At 27.3% G+C, this 22343-nt stretch overlaps 2 protein-coding genes across 2 annotated transcripts; both read left to right on the top strand.

Annotated features, from left to right (window-relative positions):
- Positions 1–288: 288 nt before the first annotated feature.
- Positions 289–7894, top strand: LOC126654761 (uncharacterized). Its single transcript, XM_056103737.1, has 16 exons — positions 289–377; positions 1126–1131; positions 1648–1726; positions 1886–2007; positions 2095–2145; positions 2253–2372; positions 2567–2686; positions 2806–2941; positions 3564–3734; positions 4389–4541; positions 4715–4912; positions 4995–5136; positions 5996–6155; positions 6819–6935; positions 7016–7142; positions 7547–7894. Exons 1-16 carry the CDS (start codon positions 289–291, stop codon positions 7787–7789), a joined length of 2034 nt encoding a protein of 677 aa, XP_055959712.1. The 3' UTR covers positions 7790–7894.
- A 2236-nt stretch (positions 7895–10130) lies between these two features.
- LOC126656710 (rhamnogalacturonate lyase B-like) lies at positions 10131–20389 on the top strand. Its single transcript, XM_050351317.1, has 16 exons — positions 10131–10192; positions 11086–11140; positions 11539–11657; positions 11826–11876; positions 12564–12683; positions 13073–13189; positions 13533–13668; positions 14431–14601; positions 14720–14875; positions 15221–15327; positions 15447–15528; positions 16182–16323; positions 16979–17138; positions 17229–17345; positions 18457–18583; positions 20156–20389. Exons 1-16 carry the CDS (start codon positions 10131–10133, stop codon positions 20387–20389), a joined length of 1956 nt encoding a protein of 651 aa, XP_050207274.1.
- Positions 20390–22343: the final 1954 nt, after the last annotated feature.

Genomic DNA, 22343 nt, shown 5'->3' on the forward strand with positions numbered 1-22343 from the left:
AAACGACGTTGATGTGTCTGCTAGAAAATTATATATTTTGGTGTCATATTAGGGATTTTAACTTGAAAATAATTTGGTATTTCGATTTGCCAAAATATGAATATTTGTGATTGATTTTCAAATTTTAAAATCATGTTAAGTTAACAAATTATGTTAAATTTAATTTATGATTTAATTTACATAGTATAATTGGATAAAAATAAAAATATTGAACCCTATATTTCTTATTTCTTCTTACCTTTTTACCTTTCCTAGTAGCTTGGGCAAATTGAGCTTTTTCCAAATTACATGGCTAGGTATTTGCTTTATCATCAAGTGAATGGGCGGTGTTCAAAATTTAATTTAGTTCTAATTCTGCCTCTGGCCTTCGAGGCATGGTAAATTTAAATCTCCACCTAATATTCTAATAATAGAAAGATTTAGTATAAGTCTCAAAATGTAAAAAATCTTGAATAAATAAGTTAATTTCTCAAAATAACAATGCTTAAAAAGAGTAAAAAATAATTCTTGCATAAATATGATCTTTATATCTGATAGTATAATTTTACGTATTGAAACCCTTCTCCATCACTAGACGTTGTCTCTAAATTAATTATTAGCAATGAATTTTATGTCCGTCAGAAATTTCCGAAATCTATTGTTTTTAGTGTTGAAAATACATCATAGTAAATTACTATTTACATTGTTTTATTTCAGTCTCTAACTAATTTCTGCTGTTAGTGCAACATAATTTACATAAACAAATTAGCATAACTTCTAATAATTCAAACATTTTAGGTAAAAATTTAAGAGTAGCAGAATGAGAATAAATGTTTCTGATTAGGAATTAGGAGCTAGATTAGTCCCACAACATTTCAACATCATAGGCAGAGAAAATTTTGTTAGGGATTTTACTTTTATTATGCATGTTTTTCCTTTAAAAATCAGCCCTTTAATCTCTTTTTAAGTAGTAATTAACATGACTATGCATGATCTAATTTTTTAGGGCATGACCAATATTATTATATATGATGTATTGTCTTAGGGTTAGACCAGCCATGTTGGTTCAACCGATTAATCGGGTCGGTTCAAAAAAATTCTTTTATTTTTAGAATTTTTTAAGTTTTCTTTTTACTTGTTTGACAGGGCAAAGTTCTGATCAGACCGGTCTAACTTAATTTGACCGTAATTTTTGATTCTTTTTCTCTTTGCAAATTGGATTACCCGTTCATTTTTTATTGAACAAGTCAAACAAGTCAGTCCAGTTTGACTTTTAAAACATTGGTTTGAAATATATCATGTGGCAATTAGATAATTTCGAAATAATTGCATGATTACATTGTTTGCTGTGATGTAATTTATTAAGATTGTACTTGGGTGGTCAATAATCTGCAATGAGTCTAGTTATTATATATAATTAATTTTTTGAATAAATTATTATACTATAGTTGTATCCCAATTAAAACACTTTTGGTATATTTAACACATTCTTATTTATTTGTCTTTAGAATACATTCTTATCTACTATTTAAACTATTTGTAATGGTTATTTTTTAAAATTTAAGTGATAGAATTTTTTTTTTATGATAAAATAATTTATTTTTCGACAATTTTAAAACCGTTCTATGTTTTTTTTTTCAAGGGTTATAATATATTGTGTTTGTGTAGAAAAATCAATCCAGGAAGCCGTAAAAATAGTCCAGGTCGTCGTCTTAGCGTGCAGCTACAAGTAACAAAACATGGACCAGTAAGTATTCTAACATTTTTTAAATTCAAAAATAGAATATAATAAAATAATTATGAGAACACATGTAAATCAATTGTTATAAAATATTTAAAATACAAAATAAAAAAATATTTGATTAGCACAATTAATGTTTAATTATATATTTTTGTACTATTTCAGGTGGTAATTGACAATGGAATAATCCAAGTAACATTCTCAAATCCAGGTGGTGATGTCATTGGAATTAAATACAAAGGAATTGATAACGTACTTGAAATTCAAAATGAAGAAAATAATCGAGGGTAATTAATTTTTTTATTAATTACTCAATTTACTTCTATTAATAAAATTACAACTCATACAATATTGTTTTTCTTTTTTTGGTTCAGATACTGGGACGTGGTATGGAACAAACCAGGAAATAGTGACATCTTTGACAAGTAAAAATCATTTACCATTAATTATTTGAATTAAATATTAATTACTTTTATAATAAAAGTTTATTCTTACTGATTATGTCACATTTATAATTACTGTATTATATCAGAATACAGGCGACAGAATTCAGAATTATTATGAATGATAAAAACCAAGTAGAGCTTTCTTTCTCCAAAAAATGGAACCCGAAAATGGACCGATCCGTAGTTCCGTTAAATGTCGACAAAAGGTAATATTTATTTACTAAATGCTTATATAAATTCTAAATAGAGCAGATAATATTATAACATTAGCTCGGTTAATTTTAGTGTGCTTATCAGCTTTGTAAATTGGTATTATTTATACTTTTATCGAAAAAAAATTACCTATATTGAATTTATATTAAATAATTTTTAACGAAATTATAATTATCGGAATTTGCAGGTATATATTACGAGGAGGATGTTCAGGGCTTTACATGTACACTGTATTGGAACGGTTAGAAGGATGGCCTGATATTGATGTTGATCAAATTAGAGTTGTTTTCAAGCTCCAAAAAAAGAAGTATTATACCAACCAAATTCTATTTAATTTAATTTAACTTATACATTATTGTTTTTATTAATATATTTGTGAACATTTTTTAATAATGTAAGATATTTATGTATAATTCCGATGGTCAGGTTTCATTACATGGCAGTATCAGATTATCGGCAAAGGATAATGCCGATGCCGGAAGATCGAGCCACCGGTCAGCCACTGGCTTATCCAGAAGCTGTTCTTTTGACCCGTCCACAAGATCCGGAGCTTAGAGGAGAGGTAATTAGTCTTAATTTCATCTCCATTTTCTTGTCATATAAATAATTGAATTTTTTTTTTAAGAATTAAATATTTCACTGTTAATTTAGATCTTTAATAAATGAATGAATTTTTATACATAAATGTAAGTTGATATAAATTTATTGAATTAAATTGAACTTTTCACGAAAAAATACTTTGCGGATCTGAAACTCATAAACATCAAATCCACATGGCCTGTTTAATGTAAAGGTGTATAAAAACCAAACCAAATAAATAAATTAAATAGAATCGATAAATTAAATTTAGTTTTACAATGTATATTCTTTTTAGCTTTTTTGGCTGTTATATTTTTAATACCTTCTGTAAAACTTAGTGGAAATTAAACCAAAAAATCCAATTAAATTGAACTATCAGATGCATGGGCTCATTGGATCAATTCGATTTGGTTTGAAACAATTCGTATTTTATAAATTCAACATATTAAATACTGATGAATTTTTTCACACACCATATAATTAAAATTTTAAAGTCGAGTCGAATTTGAACTTGATCGTTGTTCGACTCAACTCGACTCGACTAGTATCCCCAATTGTTAGATATAAGAGGCTCGTGACATAGTATTGAGGCATTGGTGGTGCAGGTTGATGACAAATATCAGTATTCTTGTGAGGATGAAGACAACAAGGTTCACGGTTGGATTTCTAGTGGCCCACCCGTTGGCTTTTGGATGATTTCTCCCACTAATGAATTTCGCGTTGGTGGGCCCGTCAAGCAAGATCTTACCTCCCATGTTGGTCCCACCGTCCTCAATGTAAGTTTATTTATTTTAGTACATTTTCTTCTGACAAAATTTCATTTCGACCCTCAATGTAAGTTTATTTATTTTAATACATTGAACATATTAAATAAAATTTTATCACACTTTCTTTAAGTTTAATAATAATAATTATTCTTATTTTAAAATTATTTTTATGTTCAAAATTGATAAGCAGTTTAGAATAAATATAAATATTTTAGAAACTAGTCTATTTAAGCAAAATAAGTAAATTTATAAAAAAAAATACAACACTTATTTTTATTTAATATAGAAATAATATTTATGTGTAGTATTTTTTATTTTCTTTTTAATGCATTTATTATAATTAATAAAAGTATATATTGACAATTAATCATTCAAGTAATTATTTGCCATATATAATTTAGAATTATAAATGGAAATATTGTCTATTGATTTGGAACGGGAGGGATACTATTTCTCCACCATCAATTTTTTTAATTCTCCTTCTATTTCAAAAATTTAAGTTAAAATTAAAAGAATTTTACTAAAAAGTAGGATGAAAACAGTAACTTTAGTCGAATTTGAAGGGTAAGTGTATATATTAACTTGAAGATAAAATGCATTTTTCTTAATTATGTGCCTGAAATGAGAATGATATTATTTATGTTCATACTTTTCTATGTACAGATGTTTACCAGTAATCACTATACTGGGAAGGACTTAGATACAGAGTATAGAAATGGAGAGCCATGGAAAAAAGTTCTAGGACCTGTTTTTGTCTATCTAAATTCCATTGCTCGTTATAATTCTTCAGCACTTTGGGAAGATGCTAAATCTCAGGTTCCGTATATATATTAATTTTACGTAAATTTATCGAGTCCTACATTTTATTATTTTATTTTATTTTCCGAACTACTTTTAAACTCCAAAAAATATATTAATTTCATTTGTTATTTCAACATTTTCATTTCGGTGCAAACATATTGATTATTGCGGTGTTTATTAATAATCAGATGATGAAAGAAGTCAAAAGCTGGCCATATAAATTCGTAAAATCGGATGATTTTCCTTCTTCAGTTCAAAGAGGAAGTGTTCAGGGTCAATTAACTGTGAGTGACAGATTCATCAACGAGAGGTTAATGTCTGCTAGTTCTGCGTACATTGGCTTAGCTGCTCCAGGAGATGCAGGCTCGTGGCAAACCGAAGCGAAGGTAATTTTGTAACAAAACTTGGAAATTGGGTCTTTTCCGAATTATTATTTATAGATGTGATCAATTGTGTACATTCTTTTAGGGTTATCAATTTTGGAGTCGAGCTGACAGGAATGGCAAATTTAGCATAACAAATGTTCGTCCTGGTAACTATAGTTTGTACGCATGGGTCCCTGGAATTATTGGAGATTACAAGTATGAATTTGACATCAGTATTGTTCCAGGTATGTCATTTCTTACTTCTGAATCGTATAGTATAAATATGGAGCACAAAATGTTAGAAGCGGAAAAGGCTAAAACAAAAAACTGTAAAATATAGAAATTCTTAAGTAGATTCAGCCTAGTACGTTATCTGTGTATTAAGCTAATCATATTATAACACATTATTAAAATAGTGACATTATTGTAATATCACTCTTAAAAGGTGTAAAAAAACAACCAAAATTATAATAATACTATTATTTTAATGACTTGTTATAATACGATTGGCTAATACACGGATGATGTGGTAGATTGAGTTTATCTAAAAAATTCTCCAGTAAAATAAGATTTTTTAGTGTTAATTAATAAAAAATATTCAATATTTTTAACTTTTTTTTATTTATGGCTCAGTTTATTAAAAACGTCAATTTTAATTAGTATATTTCAATTGTAGTCAACTACTCAATTTTTTATTTGTTATATTTTCATTTATGGCCACTTTTTAATTCCGTCAATTGTAGCATAATTGTAATATATATCTTTCGATTTTAAAGTTATGTCTAGTTATAAATGAAAAAGCTAGAAGGTTTAAATTTGTTTATAAATGTCTAGTTGTATACGACTGGATTTTTTTTAATTAAAATTATGTCAAATTTGATATTGAAGGTTTAGCTATAAATAAATAAAAAATTGAAAAATATCGGATAATTTTAAATAATGAGACTATTTTTATAATATAGATTATAAATATAAAATTTGAAATTTTAGAAGCGTTTTTAGAGAAGAAACATGAAATGGAAGACTTGATAAATTTTGGTAGGATTTAAATATGAAGTATAATTTCCTTTGTTATGGTTAATTAATTTATATGTTTAATTTCAGGATCTAAGATCAAATTAGGGGTCCTTAGATATGATCCTCCACGGAACGGTCCAACTCTATGGGAAATCGGCGTCCCTGATCGTTCTGCTTCTGAGTTCTATGTGCCAGATGCATATCCAACTCTCATGAACAAATTATACACACATCATCCTACCGACAAGTTAGTTCTCATCAATCTGCTCGTCTATGTTGCACGAAAACTTTTCAAAAAATTAAATTTTAATATTTCGTTTTTGAAAACCCTTCTTGAAATTCAAAATTTTATATTCAAAATTTTTTTTGAACTAAATATTCTATGGTTATCGAACTATAACGTTTTGATAAAATTGTTAACGAATTATAAAATAATTATCGAACTATAGTTTTTTTCTTTCATAAAGTAGTTATTGGATTATATAAAGTTTTAAACGATTATCGAATTATAATTCTTTTACTATGTGGTTACTGGTTTGATGCATGATTGTTGTCTCGTCGTCCATATCAGCAATTTGGTAACCATTTTATAAAAATATATAGTTCGGTGATTGTTTAGTAATTTTTATAATTCAATGACCGTTTTATATAAAAGCTAGTATAATTTATTAACTGTTTTATGGCTTTTTATTATCCGGCAACCATTTTATTAAAAAGTTATAATTTTGTAACCGCCAAACTATTCAATCCAACTTATACTTACAAAACCTTTTTTTTCTGTTTTTAATTTATAGCGTTTTTGTTTGCATGCTGCATACTTATAGTATAATTTCTTTACCATTTTCATACTTCAAAAACTATGTTTTAACATCCCCATTTTTTCTAATTTTTTTTCTTTTTGTATTTTCAGATTTAGGCAGTATGGATTATGGGCAAGATATGCTGATTTATACCCTAATAAAGATCTAGAATTTACCGTTGGTGTTAGTAATTATGTTCAAGATTGGTTTTTTGCCCATGTTAACAGGTGATAAATCTATTAAATTTTCTTAATCTTTCACTTAAATTTTCTAATTTCTGGTTTAATATAATTTTTTTTTACTGCAGAGAAATAGGAAATAAGACATATGGTGCAACCACGTGGCAAATCATATTCCAAATCGAAAATGTAAACCAAACTGGAACTTACACTCTTCAGCTGGCCCTGGCTTCAGCTACTGTGTCTGAAATCCAGGTATAAAAGTTTTTGTAAGCAATAAAAGTATACTGAAAAGTTCAAGGACTAGTTGAGGAAAAGAATGTTAATTTTAGTGTTAATTGTCTATTGCGTGCAAATTAAAAGGACAAAGTGACACTTAATTCCTCTTAAAAAGTTACTTTCGGTGTTAAATAGACAATTGCCTGCAAGTTTGAGGGACAATACTAGAGTCCTTTTAAAAAGTTAAAATCCAATATTTATACTGTTTTCTTGTAGGAAGCATCATTAACATTTTCTTGATTTAGTTTTTTTTTTTCCGGTTTTAAACGTTACATTTCCATGCTACAAATCATAGTTGATCAATATTAAAACATATTTGCAATTTTATATTATTATTGTATCGGATCGACTAATGGGAATTTATTCATCTGTGAAAATAGGTGCGGTTCAACGATCCAAATGCAGATGAACCTCTATTTACGACGGGTCTAATAGGGAACGACAATGCAATTGCAAGGCATGGAATTCATGGATTATACTGGTTTTATAGTATTAATGTAGGGAGCGATCAGCTTCTCGATGGAAAAAATATAATTTATTTAACGCAAACAAGAACTGCTAGCCCCTTTCATGGGGTAATGTATGATTATATTCGTTTAGAAGGACCAAAACAAACTTTATGATCAATATTTGAGTAAATGTTCACATTGAACATTTCCATATTGTTCATATTTTGTAAGTCTAGATAGCATTTAAATTAATAGAGAAATTTATTTATTTTTCTTATCTTTGTTTCTGTACATCAATTCAATTTATATGCTTAATTTTTTTTCATGCGGATTCATTTATTATCATACAAATTGGTCCATCTATAATAAATAAGCAATAAAATCACCAAAAATAAACGCACAAAATGTTTTATTTAACTTTCTCAAATGCCCATTTTAATTATTTTTTAATCAATTATATCTCTATCTCTATTTGTAAAAATATTCAAACTAAACTTATTAAACTTTCAATAATTATATTTATATTTTCTAAAGGCATTGTAGAATTTCACTAATATTTATACCATATTTATTTATAGCGGCTATGTTAGTTACTACTCAAGTTTTAAATTAGTATGGCTTAATTACTTAAAAAAAACCCAAGCTTGTAACATTTTTTCGTTTATACCCTCACTTAGAAAAAAATTCATTTGTACTCTTTTTTTGATTTTTCGTTTTCATCTCTACCCTAAAATTTAAATTTTTGACAATTAAATTAATTAATGGATGAAAACATTATAAATGATTAATAATATTAATGTTTAATTAGTATATAAGCTAAATATAAAGGATCATTATGAATATTTTTCCAAATGAAAAGAGGTCAAATTAACTCTTTAGGGTAGAGACGAAAATGAAAAATCAAAAAAAGGGTACAAATGAACTTTTTCCTAGGTGAGGGTATAAACGAAAAAATATTACAAGATAGGGTTTTTTTAAGTAATTAGGCCAATTAGTATCCATATATAGTAATGGATTTTTGATTAAATTATAACCAAACCTAATTACTTTAAAATGAATGAATCAGTTTAATTTTTTGTCTTGAATTTAAGAGTCAAACTTTTTTCTAACCAAACTTAATCGACATGAATAAAAAAAAATCGGTATACAAAAAATTGAAATTATTAATTTGATCAGTTTATTTAGTCAATTTATTCAGAATAATAAAATCAAATAATGTGAGCTAAAATGAATAAACATATTTGATTAATTTGATCGGTAAAAATTTAAATTCAAAACCAAACTAAATTGGTTTTTAATTAATTAAATTAAAATAACTAGAAATTAAAAGTTATGACACATTTTCACCAAAATTATCTTAATGGAATTTGCTCTTCCCTGCACAATTTTTTTGATAACCCCTATACAATGTCTTCTATTTAAGGCCAAATGAAGAAAAAAAAAGTGAATCGTTACAACTTTTATCAGTTCTAACAAAAAATTTAATTTTATTAATTTTAGCCTGATTTAAACAACTTCTTTTCAATTATAGGCTATAGCCTAATTATATGAGAAAAGTGTTATTTTTTTTACAAGTATGTTGTATTGGAACCACTTACTATAATTGTGACATCCATTTAGATTTCTTATCATACATGTCATGATTATTAAAGAGTTAAAAAAATTATTATTTTGTTTAATATAAAATTTCACATGATTACATTATTAGAGATATAAAATTATTTTACTTTTAAAATATAAAAAATAGAATTAAGATTTTATAAATTCATTGGAGAGGCGTAGTTTTTTTTATAGAAATAAAAATATACTTAAAGACTTCCTTTTATATTATAAATGCATAAAAAATTAAAAGAATAGAGCTTGCTCGCATTAACGATGTATTAATTAATAGAGGGATTCTAACTTTTAATTTGACAAAATTAAAAGGGCAGACCTCTGATAAAATTGTGGGTCCAATTCCTTTCCACAAGCGTTTTCCCCTTCACAATTTATAAAAAAGAAAAACAATGAGAAGGCAAGATATACAATGAATAACAAATAGTTCAAGGTTTAAAATGAAAAGCAAGTAAAAGTATAAGGGGCCATATATGATTTTTCCATATAATAATTTCTATATGTGCATGCATTTTCCATATGAATTTCGGACGTCACTGCCATATAATATGCTAACCAAGTGATTTTATTGCCAATTTATGATATTGTCACAGAATCCTAATCATAATTAAATTAGAAATGCACGCTATATTGTTAAATTGCATGGTTAACCAACTTTATTATATACCTAATTTGGCATAATATTAGTTATTAAATAATTATATATAACAAATTCCAGGCTATGTCTTGTTCACTACCGTATAAACTTTCTATATAAATCACAATTAACAATATCAATTAATTAACTACTAACTAGCACTCTATATTTCTTTTATGAATTTTGCCAAAATTGTGTATAGTGAATGACTTTACTTGGTGATTGATTTTTCAAAATCATTTTTATGTTTTGGCCACTTCAAACATGAAGAAGATGAACTCCTTTTTGTTTGCAGGATTAATCTTATTTGCTTGCATTTGTCCAAGGTAAGAGTTGGTATTTATATATAATTTTGTTAATTTTAAATAACTACAATGAATTTGTTTAATAGATGTAGTGTATTAATCATGAAGATTTTAGCATCTTAATTAATTTTTTTAAAAGGTTTTACTCATGTTTGTAAAAACTATAAGAATCATATAGAAATATACCTTTGTTTTTGTAATTAAAACTTTGAAATTCTCTTAATTTTCTAGAATAAATGTTTAATATTGTTTTAAGTTGTTTGAAATCCTTAACATTTTTAATAACTTTTACATAATTTTAATCAGTTTTTGAAGGTTAAATTCCATTTTATTGTAAATATTAATTGCAAAACAAATCACGAATTTTAGCGTCTTGTGCTATTACGATATTAATTTTTAAAATTTTAGTAATGCCGGTCATAGACCATCACTTTTTTTTGAATTCAGAAAATCAAGCAATTTATCAAATAAATATATTGACGTGGATCTAGAACAACATATGATTTCTGTGTCCATATCAGCATACTTATAGAAAAATTACTCGATATTTGAAATTATAAAAAAAATAGTTTGTCTTTATTATTGTCAAGATTTAAAGTTCGGATAGTAATTGCAAAATACGTTAAAGTTTATAATTTAATTTACGTTTAAATTTTAATATAATTTTTAATGGATTTATTTGAAAAGAAAAGGAAATTAAGATGTAAAATGAATTTTATTTTTTGACCAAGTCAATTGACGGAAAACTAATCGGACGACAAACATATGAAAATATTAGTAAACGTAATTAACTAAATATTACAAAAAATCTAGTTGATTTTTCGTTTAAAATTTTACAACATTGATGATGATGCACTTTAATTACCTTAATTTTTTCTTCTTATTATTGTTTTTTCTTCTTTTTCTTACTCAAGAGTTCTAGGTCAAGCTTTGCCTGGAGTACACCTTCGTGAAGAGGATCCTCGACATGTAACTATATTATTATTATTGTTATTATTATTTTCAAATGTCTTACACTTTACATAACCTGTAATAACATAATCAAAAAAGTAGTAGCTTCATCGTTGAAAAATACCTCATGTTTTTTATTTTTTTCATTTGTAATTCAAATTTTTAAAATCGTCAATTTAGCCAATTTTTCTATTTTCAGTTTCAATTGTATTTGTTTCAATTGAAGTAGAAGTAGTAAATGTTCGATTTGTTTTTTCGATGAATAAAAGATATTCAAATATGCCTTTTAGAATTTTTGATGATTGAGAAAAAAAAATTGTATAATAAAAAACAATATGAAGAATATATTTGAATTAATTCCCCTCTAATTTGAATAAATTTTTTCCACTCTAATTTTAATTATATTTTACATTCAGGTGGTGATTGATAATGGGATTGTTCAAGTTACTTTGTCGAAACCTGAAGGGTTTGTGACCGGAATTAAATATAATGGAATTGAAAATTTACTTAAAGATTATGAAGAAGACGAACGTGGGTATGTATATATACAATCTCTTTATACTTTAATAATATTTTTTACCACTTCTAAATTAGATCATGATCAAGGTAATCTAAATTTTTTAATTCAAATTTTTAGTTAATTATTTTTTACACTACACTGATTAAAATCTTAATAAAATTGATATTCAAATTATGTGTTTAGGTACTGGGATGTGGTTTGGTACAAGCCTGGAGAAAAGGATATTTTTGACAAGTAAGTTAATTGCTTCCCAAAATAATTAGTTAATTATAATATTGAATGCATATGGATTTTGACTTGAATTTGAGGCTAATCTCTTATGTGATTTCATAAAATTACATGTTAAATTCTCACGAGATCACTCGACTCTCTATTTATTATATTTTGGTTATTGGATTTTTTGTTTCTTTATTGCTACTATAGTTATATTTACGTTTCAACGGAAAAACGCCTTTTTAATTTCAGACATAAATTTTTCAGTTATATTTTTCATGTGTCATTCAAACCCGTCACATTATTAAAATCTAAGTGGCGAGTTCGATTGTCATATAATAAATGATACATGAATTTTCGCATAAGATAATTTATAATATAAAATTATAAATGAGTTTTTTTTATTGTTATAAAAGTGTAATGACTAGAAATAAGTAAAATTAAAAGATATGATAACCAAAGTGTAATAAATGGATCGTTGAGTGATTTTCAATAGTTTAATATCCATAAAATTTAATAAATTTATATTATGAATCAGATTTAAAATAATTTTAATATATTTAAAGTTGGTTCATTCAAATTATTGCTCATTATCACGGTGTTTTAAATTGACCGGTTCAAATTCGATAAAATATCGATAACTGGTTTGGTCCGAACACACTTTAATTAAATTGTTTCCAAACTGAAAAATACTTGAATGTTTTGTAGGTTGGAAGCAACAAATTATAGTGTAATAATAGAAAATGAAGACCAAGTAGAAGTTTCATTCACTACAAAATGGGAATCTTCCAAGAGCAGTTCTCAAGTACCCCTAAATGTGGACAGAAGGTTCGAATACTTTTATATTTTGTTATTTAATTCAAATAAAAAAAATTATTAGTATATAATCGTTGGATCGGGTATCCGTTCAAGCGCAGCCCGTTTGGGCCGTACTTGGATACTAATGTTTTGCATCAAGTCCATTCCAAACCCGTATTAAGCATATTTTTACCAACAAATTTAAATTTATATAATAAAAAAAATGTCGGTCTGGAAAAGTTCAGAACCTATTATATCGGCTGGATCGGTTGTAGATATTAGGCTCAAACCAGACCCTAGCTGGATTTAGGCTTGCTTATAAACCAAGCCCATTTAAACCCGGTCGAGCCCGTATAAACCCGGCCCGTAAACACGTATAGATTTATGTAATAAAATTATAAATTTGAGGATTTTTGCAGGTTTATAGTAAGGCGTGGGAGCTCAGGATTTTATGCTTATGCCATAATGGAACGCTTGAAAGGATGGCCTGACGTGAACATGGATCAAATTAGAGTCGTTTTCAAACTCCAAAACAAGTAATTTGATTACAAATTTCAGTATTTTAATTTTTTTATGACAAATTAGTCCAAATTCAGAGAGAAAATTCATATTTTTTTTATAATAACATAAGTATTCATATTTTCTATATTAACATAACAAATTTTGATAAAATTGTATAAATACTTTCTCATAAATGTATTATGAATTTTTCTCTTATTATGGACTAGTTTGGCAATAAATATGTTAAATAACTATATTATATTATATTTTTATTAATTAAACTCACTATCTTTTTTATTTATTGTTCGTTGTTTGTACATAATTGATATAAATATGAAATTATTGGACTAAATTGGCAATAACTTTTTGCAAATTCAGGTTTAACTATTTGGTGATATCAGATGAGAAACATAGAGTGATGCCAACTATAGAAGATCGCCAAAAGAGTGAGCCTTTAGCGTATCCTGAAGCTGTTCGTATAACCCATCCACTCAATTCTACACTTAAAGGAGAGGTAAATAATTTTGATTTTCACTTATTCTTCAATTTTATAATTGTTTTCATTAGTTTATTTTTAGGATTTGTTTGGTTTAGATTAATATATTGTTTTAAAAAAAACATACATTTAAAATATTAATTACTCATGAAGTTCTTATTCAGATAGTACCAGTTATTTTTTCTTAGTTTGTTTATTCATTTTTTCATAAAATTAAAATTTTATTTTTAATTTATTAAATATGAAAAATAATAATATTTTTAATTAAATCATTAAAATTATTAAATTTGAAAATATTATTATTTTTAATTATCTATTTAAGTAATAATGTAGAATTTATTTAACTATTTTTAGAGAAGTTATTCTTAAATTAAAGAATCATCAACTTCCTAAAAATATAAAATACATAGAATAGATTAAAAGTTACTCACTACATTGATAGGAAGTTAGAACAAATATATACATATTAATAAGATATCAAAAAAAATTAAGTTTTTTTTTTTTTTGCCAATAGAGTACGACTCTTAGAGTCTCAATTTGTTAGTTGTTAGTTACGGAGGTAGGGATCGAATCCATAACCTCTTGATGCGTTTGGAGACGCCTTAACCATCTAGGTTAGGCCTACAGTGGCAAGTTAGTTAGATTTTATAAAAAGTGTCACATTTATTCCTAGTTAATATAATAACAATTTATATATTTTTAGTGTATTTTATTTTCTTCTAATGTATTCTATGATGATTGTGATTTTTGATTGAGTTGGTGAAATTGAATGATATAAAGGTGGATGACAAGTACCAATACTCCATGGAGCTTAAAGATAGCAAGGTTCATGGGTGGATATCAGATGACCCACCCACTGGATTTTGGATGATCCGACCCAGCAATGAGTTTAATATTGGAGGTCCACTTCGCCAAGATCTCACCTCCCATGCTGGTCCCATCGTTCTTTCTGTAAGTTTTCACTCTACACTTTTATAATAACATAAATAATAGTTATTATAATAATTTATAATTTTATATCGACAAATCCCTAAATTGCAACATTGTCAAATTAATTTGAAAAATGCAGATGTTTACTAGCCTTCATTATGCTGGGGAGGATCTTGACACAAAATATAGAAATGGAGAGCCTTGGAAAAAAGTTTTTGGACCAGTTTTTGTTTATCTCAATTCTTTGCCTCCTAAATCTGGCTACCAAAAGCTTTGGGATGATGCCAAAACTCAGGTATAATTTGACAGATCCGTGTGTATTTCATATGCCCGTTAGTGCAAACGAAATAAAAATTAATTTGTTTTTGTATATTAATTTTTTTAAGAAATTTAGATCTTTGTATTTTTATTTTTATTGAAAGTAAATCTTCCGATCAATTTTTTTCGCTATTGACCGACCGTTTTTGTGATAAAGAAATCTAATATCTATAAAACTAAAAGTATAGGGACTCATTTTTATAAATAAAAGTGGAGAAATTCAATTTAAAAAACGTGATAGTACATGAATCTAAATATACATTTTCCGAATTCTTTCCATAATTCTTAATATTATCTTGTGCATTGATGTTTTGAGCATTAGGCATCAACAGAAGTTGAAAGTTGGCCATACGATTTTCCTCAATCTAAAGATTATGCTCATGCTGATCAGCGAGGAAGTGTTGAAGGAACATTGGAGATAAAGAACGAGTAAACTACTTTTATAGATTTCTATTAACTTTAATTTTAAGGATTAAAAATCCAAATAATATTTCGAATATTTTATTAATATAGTTAAAATTTCTTGTATGAAATTTTCAACTATTTAGAGGCAACTCAACTTTGGCTAGTCTAGCTTTTGTGGGCTTGGCAGCTCCAGGCCCTGAAGGCTCTTGGCAATTTGAGACAAAGGTGTGTACAAATTCTAAGTAATGTGTGTTTTTATGTGGGGGAAAAAATCATAATCAGTCGAGTCGAGTCAGAATCATGTCAAATTTAAACTCGAAATAGGTTATATAAGTTTGAGTTCGAACTCAAACAAACCGAGGCGAATCCGAATTGTCCCAAATTCAAACTCAAATGGGTTATGTAAGTTAGAGTTATGTTCGAACTTAAATGATCTTAAAGTTTTAAACTAAAGTTTTAGCTCGATGACATTTGAGCAACTCGATTTCGACCTTGACTAGAGTTGATCAGCAAAGAACACAAACAATTATTTCAAATTCATCATATTTATGCATTTAATATAAATAGTTTATAATATAGTAAGATATAAATTATTATTTTACATACGTAAAAGACTTCGTTCAGATTCGCGAGTCTCTCAATTCGAGATTAAAATCAGATAGTTTGAGCTCGATTTGAATTTTTTGAGTCGATCTCAAGTAAATTACGAGTAGTCTATAGAGTCCTACCTTTAAGTGTTCCGAAGTTTAACTTTTATTTTTAAACTATAATCTATTCTTATAAAAATATAATTTTATTACTTCTTGTTTTAGCATTTGTTTTTTCATTTTATTGTTTTGGTACAATATAATTGATTATTTTCTGTAATTTAATTTCAGGGTTATCAATTTTGGACCCAAGCTGATAATGAAGGAAAGTTCATAATTAAGAATGTGTTAGCTGGAGAATATAATTTGTATTCATGGGTTCCTGGTTTCATTGGGGAATATGTACATAAGGACACCATTTCCATTAAACCAGGTAAATATTGAGTACCTAATTACTAATTAGAGATATTTTTTGAATGTTGATTTTTTTGTGCATGTCATATTTATTGTTAGACTAAAAGCTTATTAGTCTAAGAAAATCCAAAATTCTCCTTTTGTTATAAATTTAATCAAAAAAAATTAATTTTGGCAGTTTTTACCTAGTTAAAAAAAGAAAAAATAATTTTATTTTGATTTTACTGAGTGTTTAATTTGATATATATTTTTACATTTTAAATTATAAATTAAGATAATTTATATAACCAGCCGCCTTTACACATACATAAAATAGTCAGCAATCAACCGCCTTCTAATTTTTTTTATCGATATATTATATCTATTAGTTTAAATCAAACGTGTTAAACTATTTTTAATATATATTGATCGGCATATCCTTTTATTTTATATTAAATTATAAAACTTGTCTACTTTAAAATAATTTATGTCTTCGCCTCTATAAACATTTGTAACTTTGTGTATATATTTTTTATTATTTGTACGATTTATAAATATTAAGCTTTTTTTTTAAATAAGACTATATTAATTATTGTTAAAAGTTTTGGATAAAATATAAAAAAGTTTGAATATTTCTGTCCATTAAATCTAAATAATATGATTAAGTAATATCTTAACTAAATTTCCAAATGCAGGAGAATATATCAAATTGGGTGCCCTAAATTTCCAACCTCCAAGAAATGGCCCTACACTTTGGGAAATAGGCATTCCTGATCGATCTGCTGCTGAGTTCTTTATACCAGACCCAGAACCTCAATTTATCAATAAATTATATCTCAATACAACACATGACAAGTTCGTATTTTCCTTAATTTAAATACCCCAATTAACAAAAAAATTAATCAAATCAATTTAAATTAACTTAATTTTTTTGAATGGATCCAGGTTTAGGCAATATGGATTATGGCAAAGATATACTGATTTGTATCCTAAAGGTGATCTTGTATATGATGTGGCTACTAGTAAATATAATCAAGATTGGTTCTTTGCTCATGTTCCCAGGTAATTAAATTTTTCTAGATAACAAATCAATCCTTAATTTTTATAAAAGTTCATTTTGCCCCTTCAATTTAGCATAAAAAATCAGTCAAGGACAAACTCGTGACTTTAAATAAAAGCATCCATAAAATGATAAGCTTGGCTCGTTACACCCCTCTAGCTGAGTGACAGAAAACAAATGGATTAGTATATATAAATTGTAATTAAGATGACATAAAATTATTGAACAATTTAAAACCGGAGGGATAAAAGAGGCAAAATATCTGTTTTAAGAGAGTGTTTTTTTCTTTTTAAAATGCGTATATAAAAATATTGTTCAAAGTCTAATCTTTTCTTTTGTCTCACGTTCAAGGGCAAAATAACCCTTTGTTGCCTTAATTTTACGGAAAATCTTTTGTTTATTTATCTTTTTATAATTTAATTTTAAAATTGTAAAAAGAAAAAACTTTATTCTGGTTTATTTTATTTTATTGTACAGTCGACCCTCTGATAATTAATATACATGGTGGATCAAAAATTTATTAATTATTAGAATTATTAATTTATTGAATTTATATAAAAAAATTATAAAAGATATTTTAAAGCATCTATATTAATAGACCTAATATTAATATTATATTATAAAAAAACTAATTACAATCACTCAATTTAAAAGAAATAATTTTATATTCAATTTAAGAAATATCAATTGATATCAAACTAAAAAATAATTATCAAGAAGTTGTATTTATAAAGTAAAATATTTTTTTATATTTTTTATATTAGAGATACTTTACTTATACTTTACTTTCTTTAATTTTTTTATCTAATAACTTCTTTTAAAATTTCTCAAAAGAATAAAAAAAATCATAATTTGATGGTGTTTTAACTTTCATTTTATGAATTAAGGTTAGTATTGCCTTAAATAAATCATCAATTGTTATATATTTCTTTTAAAAAATCTATCTAATAATTAATATTCATATAGAATATATTTTAAATTTTATTAATTATTAAATAATAGAATTATTAATTATTCGACGTGGAACGAAGTTGGTTCTCTCAATTTTCTATTAATTATTAGAATTATTAATTTATAGAATATTAACTATTAGAGGGTCGACTGTATTTGCAGAACTATGGGAGATAAAAATTATAAAGCTACCACTTGGCAAATAAATTTTGAGCTAAAGGATGTAAGCAGAAGTGGAAACTATACAATCCAATTAGCTATAGCATCAGCTAATTCCGGCAGTCTGCAGGTATTTATTTCAAACCTATTTTTCAATATCATTTGGAAAAATTACACTAGTGATGTTTGAAATTTTTTAAATCTGACGTTTCAATATTTGAATTTTTATTTCTTTTACATTGATGTTTCAACTTTTCTAAAATAAATCAAACAAATGGTTTTAGTCATTTTTCAGTCATCTTGATGCGCTATAAAAATGAAGAGCAAATTATTATAAAACCCCTCACATTTGACATAATTCACACTTTAGTCCCTCTTGTTTGAAAAATAAACTATATGGCCCCTCATTTTTGCTTCCGTCAACATTTTAGTCCCTCCATCCATTTTTAGTGTTAGTCAACGAAGTCAAGGGACTTATGGGTAAATTAATTATCAAATCTGAGGGACAAAATCCTTTACAAAAACAAAAGTGAGGGGTGAAATCGTTGAGAAAATCAAAAGTGGGGGACCATATAGTTTTATTGACTTCGTTGACTAACATCCAAAATGGATGGAAGGACTAAATCGTTGACAAAACCAAAAGTGAGGGGCTATATAGTTCAATTTTCAAATAAGAGGAACTAAACTGTAAATTATGTCAAATGTGAGGGGTGTCATAGTAATTTATTCAAAATGAAAGTCCCATTTTTTTAAGTTGCTTGGGTAATACCACATGCGTGACAACTAAATTTTGCTTATTTTTGCTTGACAATTTGCCATAGATAATTTAGCATAAAAGCTTCATATCAAAACAAACGTATACACACGTGGCAAATTTTCAGACAAAAATAAACAAAAATCGATTATCATGAAGGAATCTTTGGCCAGAAAACTTCTTATTGAATTGAAATTAAGTTTAGTAACTAAAATAAAATAAATTAAAATTTGATCAACAAATAAATAAAATAAGGGTTAATTCTATATAAAATCACGACCTTTATACGTTTTTCATTTTAATCATGTCTTTTAAAAATTGTCAAATAAAAACATCACCTTTTATTTTTTTGCAAATCTATCATAATTGAGAAAATTCGGTGTATTTCTCCTCACAAATAAATGTCTTTTAATTAACACAAACAATACTTTCATCTTACTCTTTTTTTGTTGATTTTGGTTGTCGAGTAAACAAATTTACAAAAAAAAAAAATGAAAGGTGATTATTTTATTTGACACTTTTTAAAAAACGTTAATAAAATGAAAAAAAAATATATAAAGTGGTAATTTTATATAGAATTAAACCATAAAATAATACTTTGGATACTCTGAAAATTAATTACCGTAAATTGCTCTGTGATATTAACAAACATATTTATATGCTATATTGTATGCTATGATAAACTTGCATATTGCGAATCAAAATATCAAATTTTATCATCAAATTTAAATTTTATGTTGAGCCTTGTTATTAATTAGGTGAGTCAAAAAATGGCTAAATACATTGATTTCCACACTTTTAAAAAGCTAATATACTAATTGAAAATCAAAATTTTAAACAGTAAAATGATATTATATTATTAAAACCTTAGATACTATTAATACAATATCATAGAATTAATTTAACAATATTTATCTAACAATGGAAACGTTACAAATTGTTTTTAAGATGAGGTTAAACGACCCAACTGCAAAACGACCTTTATTCAAGTCAGGAGGAATTGGAAAGGATAATGCAATTGCAAGACATGGAGCTCATGGATTATATTGGTTTTATACAATTTCAGTACCTAATAATCAATTACTCCAAGGGAAAAACTCAATTTATTTAACTCAGTCAAGCTGTAAAGCCCCTTTTGAGGGTATCATGTACGATTATATTCGTTTAGAAGGACCTAAATGAACTTGAAGATTCATCAGAAAAATCACATATACTCACATTTTGTAGCTATGATTATTACTTGTGAAATTCATGTTTTCTTAGTATAAGAATGAAAATTATGTAGTCCAATATGTAATAAGAAATTTTGAATTTCAATTTCAATTTATAATCAAAAAGTCCTTCAATTTTTGTTAGCACATTTAATATGCTATTGTGGGATAGTATAGTCGTTTTCTTTATTGTTTAGTTTTGCCTATATAAAAACTTCTTATGTTATTTTAAGGTTTAATACTTTCTTTTTCTATTTTTAGCCTCTATTCCTTTATATTTTATTCTTCTATTCAATGAATGGTTTCAGATTTCTCCATTAATATTATCAACTTTAACTATATAATGCAAAAGTATTTATTCTTCATTCTCTTTCGTCACTGATAAATAAATTCAATAATGTGATAGCCCAGCTCGCAGTAAACATGGAGGCATAAATATCATGTGCCACATTGTCATTGTCCCTTTTCATTTACTTGACATTTATCTTTTATACAGCCAAATTATTTTTTAAATTCAAAAATTTGCGTTTTTTAACAATTACAATGGTACAACCTTACCTATATATTTTAACACTTATGACTAATTTGCAACACTTTATATTTTATTTTTAATCTAATTTTTTTTACATTTTTTTATCAATTGCGACTAAATTTTTATAGTAACTGATAACGTAGTAGTATAATTAGTAGGGGCGAAGTGACCTCGCCGAGAACGAATATCGGTAAGTCAAACATTTCACCAACCTGGTACCAAGGATAAGCTCCGAGCTCTGACAAGTTAAGAATATTCCGACCAAAGATGGGAACCCAGAAATGTACAGCACGAACGACCTCCATAGGCCGGACCCGGCCACTATGGATTCACAGACCGCGTGACCTGGGGGGTCACCTGACCGAAAATATCGAAGTATCATCTTGGATGTATACATTAGATAACGTCGGATCAGAGGCTCTATCCGAGCTTTGGAATTAGAAAAATAAAAGCTCGGTCTTAGATAGATCGAAAAGACGGCTCCGAGACTCTGCAATGATCCACACTCATGTGTGACTGATCCTGGGAACACAGAAGATCCTCTGACAGGTGCGTGAGTAGGGGTGTAAATGAACCGAGCCGTTCGCGAGCAGCTCGGTGTTCGGCTCGATAAGAGCTCGGTTCATGTTCGTTCGTATTCTAAACGAACCGAGCTCGAACTTGATTTTATGTTCGTTTAGATAAACGAGCCGAACATGAACATAGTGGTGTTCGACTCGTTTATGTTCGCGAACAGCTCGAATAAGAATTCATGAACAAGGTCGTGAACGAGCTCGATTAAGAGTTCGTAAACAAGTTCGTGAACGAGCTCGTATCTAGTTCACGAACACGCTCGTTTAGAAATTCGAGTAGGTGTTCGCGAACTAATTCATATTTAGATTAATTTGTATAATTATGTTTTTAATTTATTCAGCTCATATTCGTGAACGAGTTCGATTATATAGTTTTTAATTTATTCAGCTCATATTCATGTTTGTTCGTTTAAAAGTTCGTGTTCGTTCGTTTATCCGCTAAACGAGCGGGCTCACGAACGAGCTCGTTTAGTACTTATCAAGTTCGTTCGTGAGCTTGTTCGTGAACGAGCTCGCTTAGTACTTATCGAGCTCGTTCGTGAGCCCGTTCGCGAACTTGTTCGTTTAGCGGCTAAACGAACGAATACGAGCTGAACACGAACCGAACATGAACACTATAAAAGTTAAACGAACCGAACATGAACACTCTGTTTAAAGCTCGACTGAACATGAACCGAACATGAACACATAGTTCGCTAAACGAGCCGAACATGAACACTCCAAAACTCGGCTCGGCTCGGTTCATTTACACCCCTATGCGTGAGGAATGTTCCATGCACCTGACACACCCAACAAACTGTGCCCAATACGGGGGATTTTCG

Source organism: Mercurialis annua, linkage group LG7, assembly GCF_937616625.2.
Source record: "Mercurialis annua linkage group LG7, ddMerAnnu1.2, whole genome shotgun sequence".
In the NCBI taxonomy this organism is placed as follows: Eukaryota; Viridiplantae; Streptophyta; class Magnoliopsida; order Malpighiales; family Euphorbiaceae; genus Mercurialis; species Mercurialis annua.

What these genes read in the sequence shown, in the direction of transcription:
- LOC126654761 (XM_056103737.1), top strand. Translation starts at nt 289, where the DNA reads ATGGCTAGGTATTTGCTTTATCATCAAGTGAATGGGCGGTGTTCAAAA. An exon ending in CCGTTAAATGTCGACAAAAG is followed by an intron (nt 2,373 to 2,566) that starts GTAATATTTATT and finishes CGGAATTTGCAG; the next exon opens with GTATATATTACGAGGAGGAT. An exon ending in ACACATCATCCTACCGACAA is followed by an intron (nt 6,156 to 6,818) that starts GTTAGTTCTCAT and finishes TTGTATTTTCAG; the next exon opens with ATTTAGGCAGTATGGATTAT.
- LOC126656710 (XM_050351317.1), top strand. Translation starts at nt 10,131, where the DNA reads ATGAAGAAGATGAACTCCTTTTTGTTTGCAGGATTAATCTTATTTGCT. An exon ending in GGGATGATGCCAAAACTCAG is followed by an intron (nt 14,876 to 15,220) that starts GTATAATTTGAC and finishes TTTGAGCATTAG; the next exon opens with GCATCAACAGAAGTTGAAAG. An exon ending in CTCAATACAACACATGACAA is followed by an intron (nt 17,139 to 17,228) that starts GTTCGTATTTTC and finishes GAATGGATCCAG; the next exon opens with GTTTAGGCAATATGGATTAT.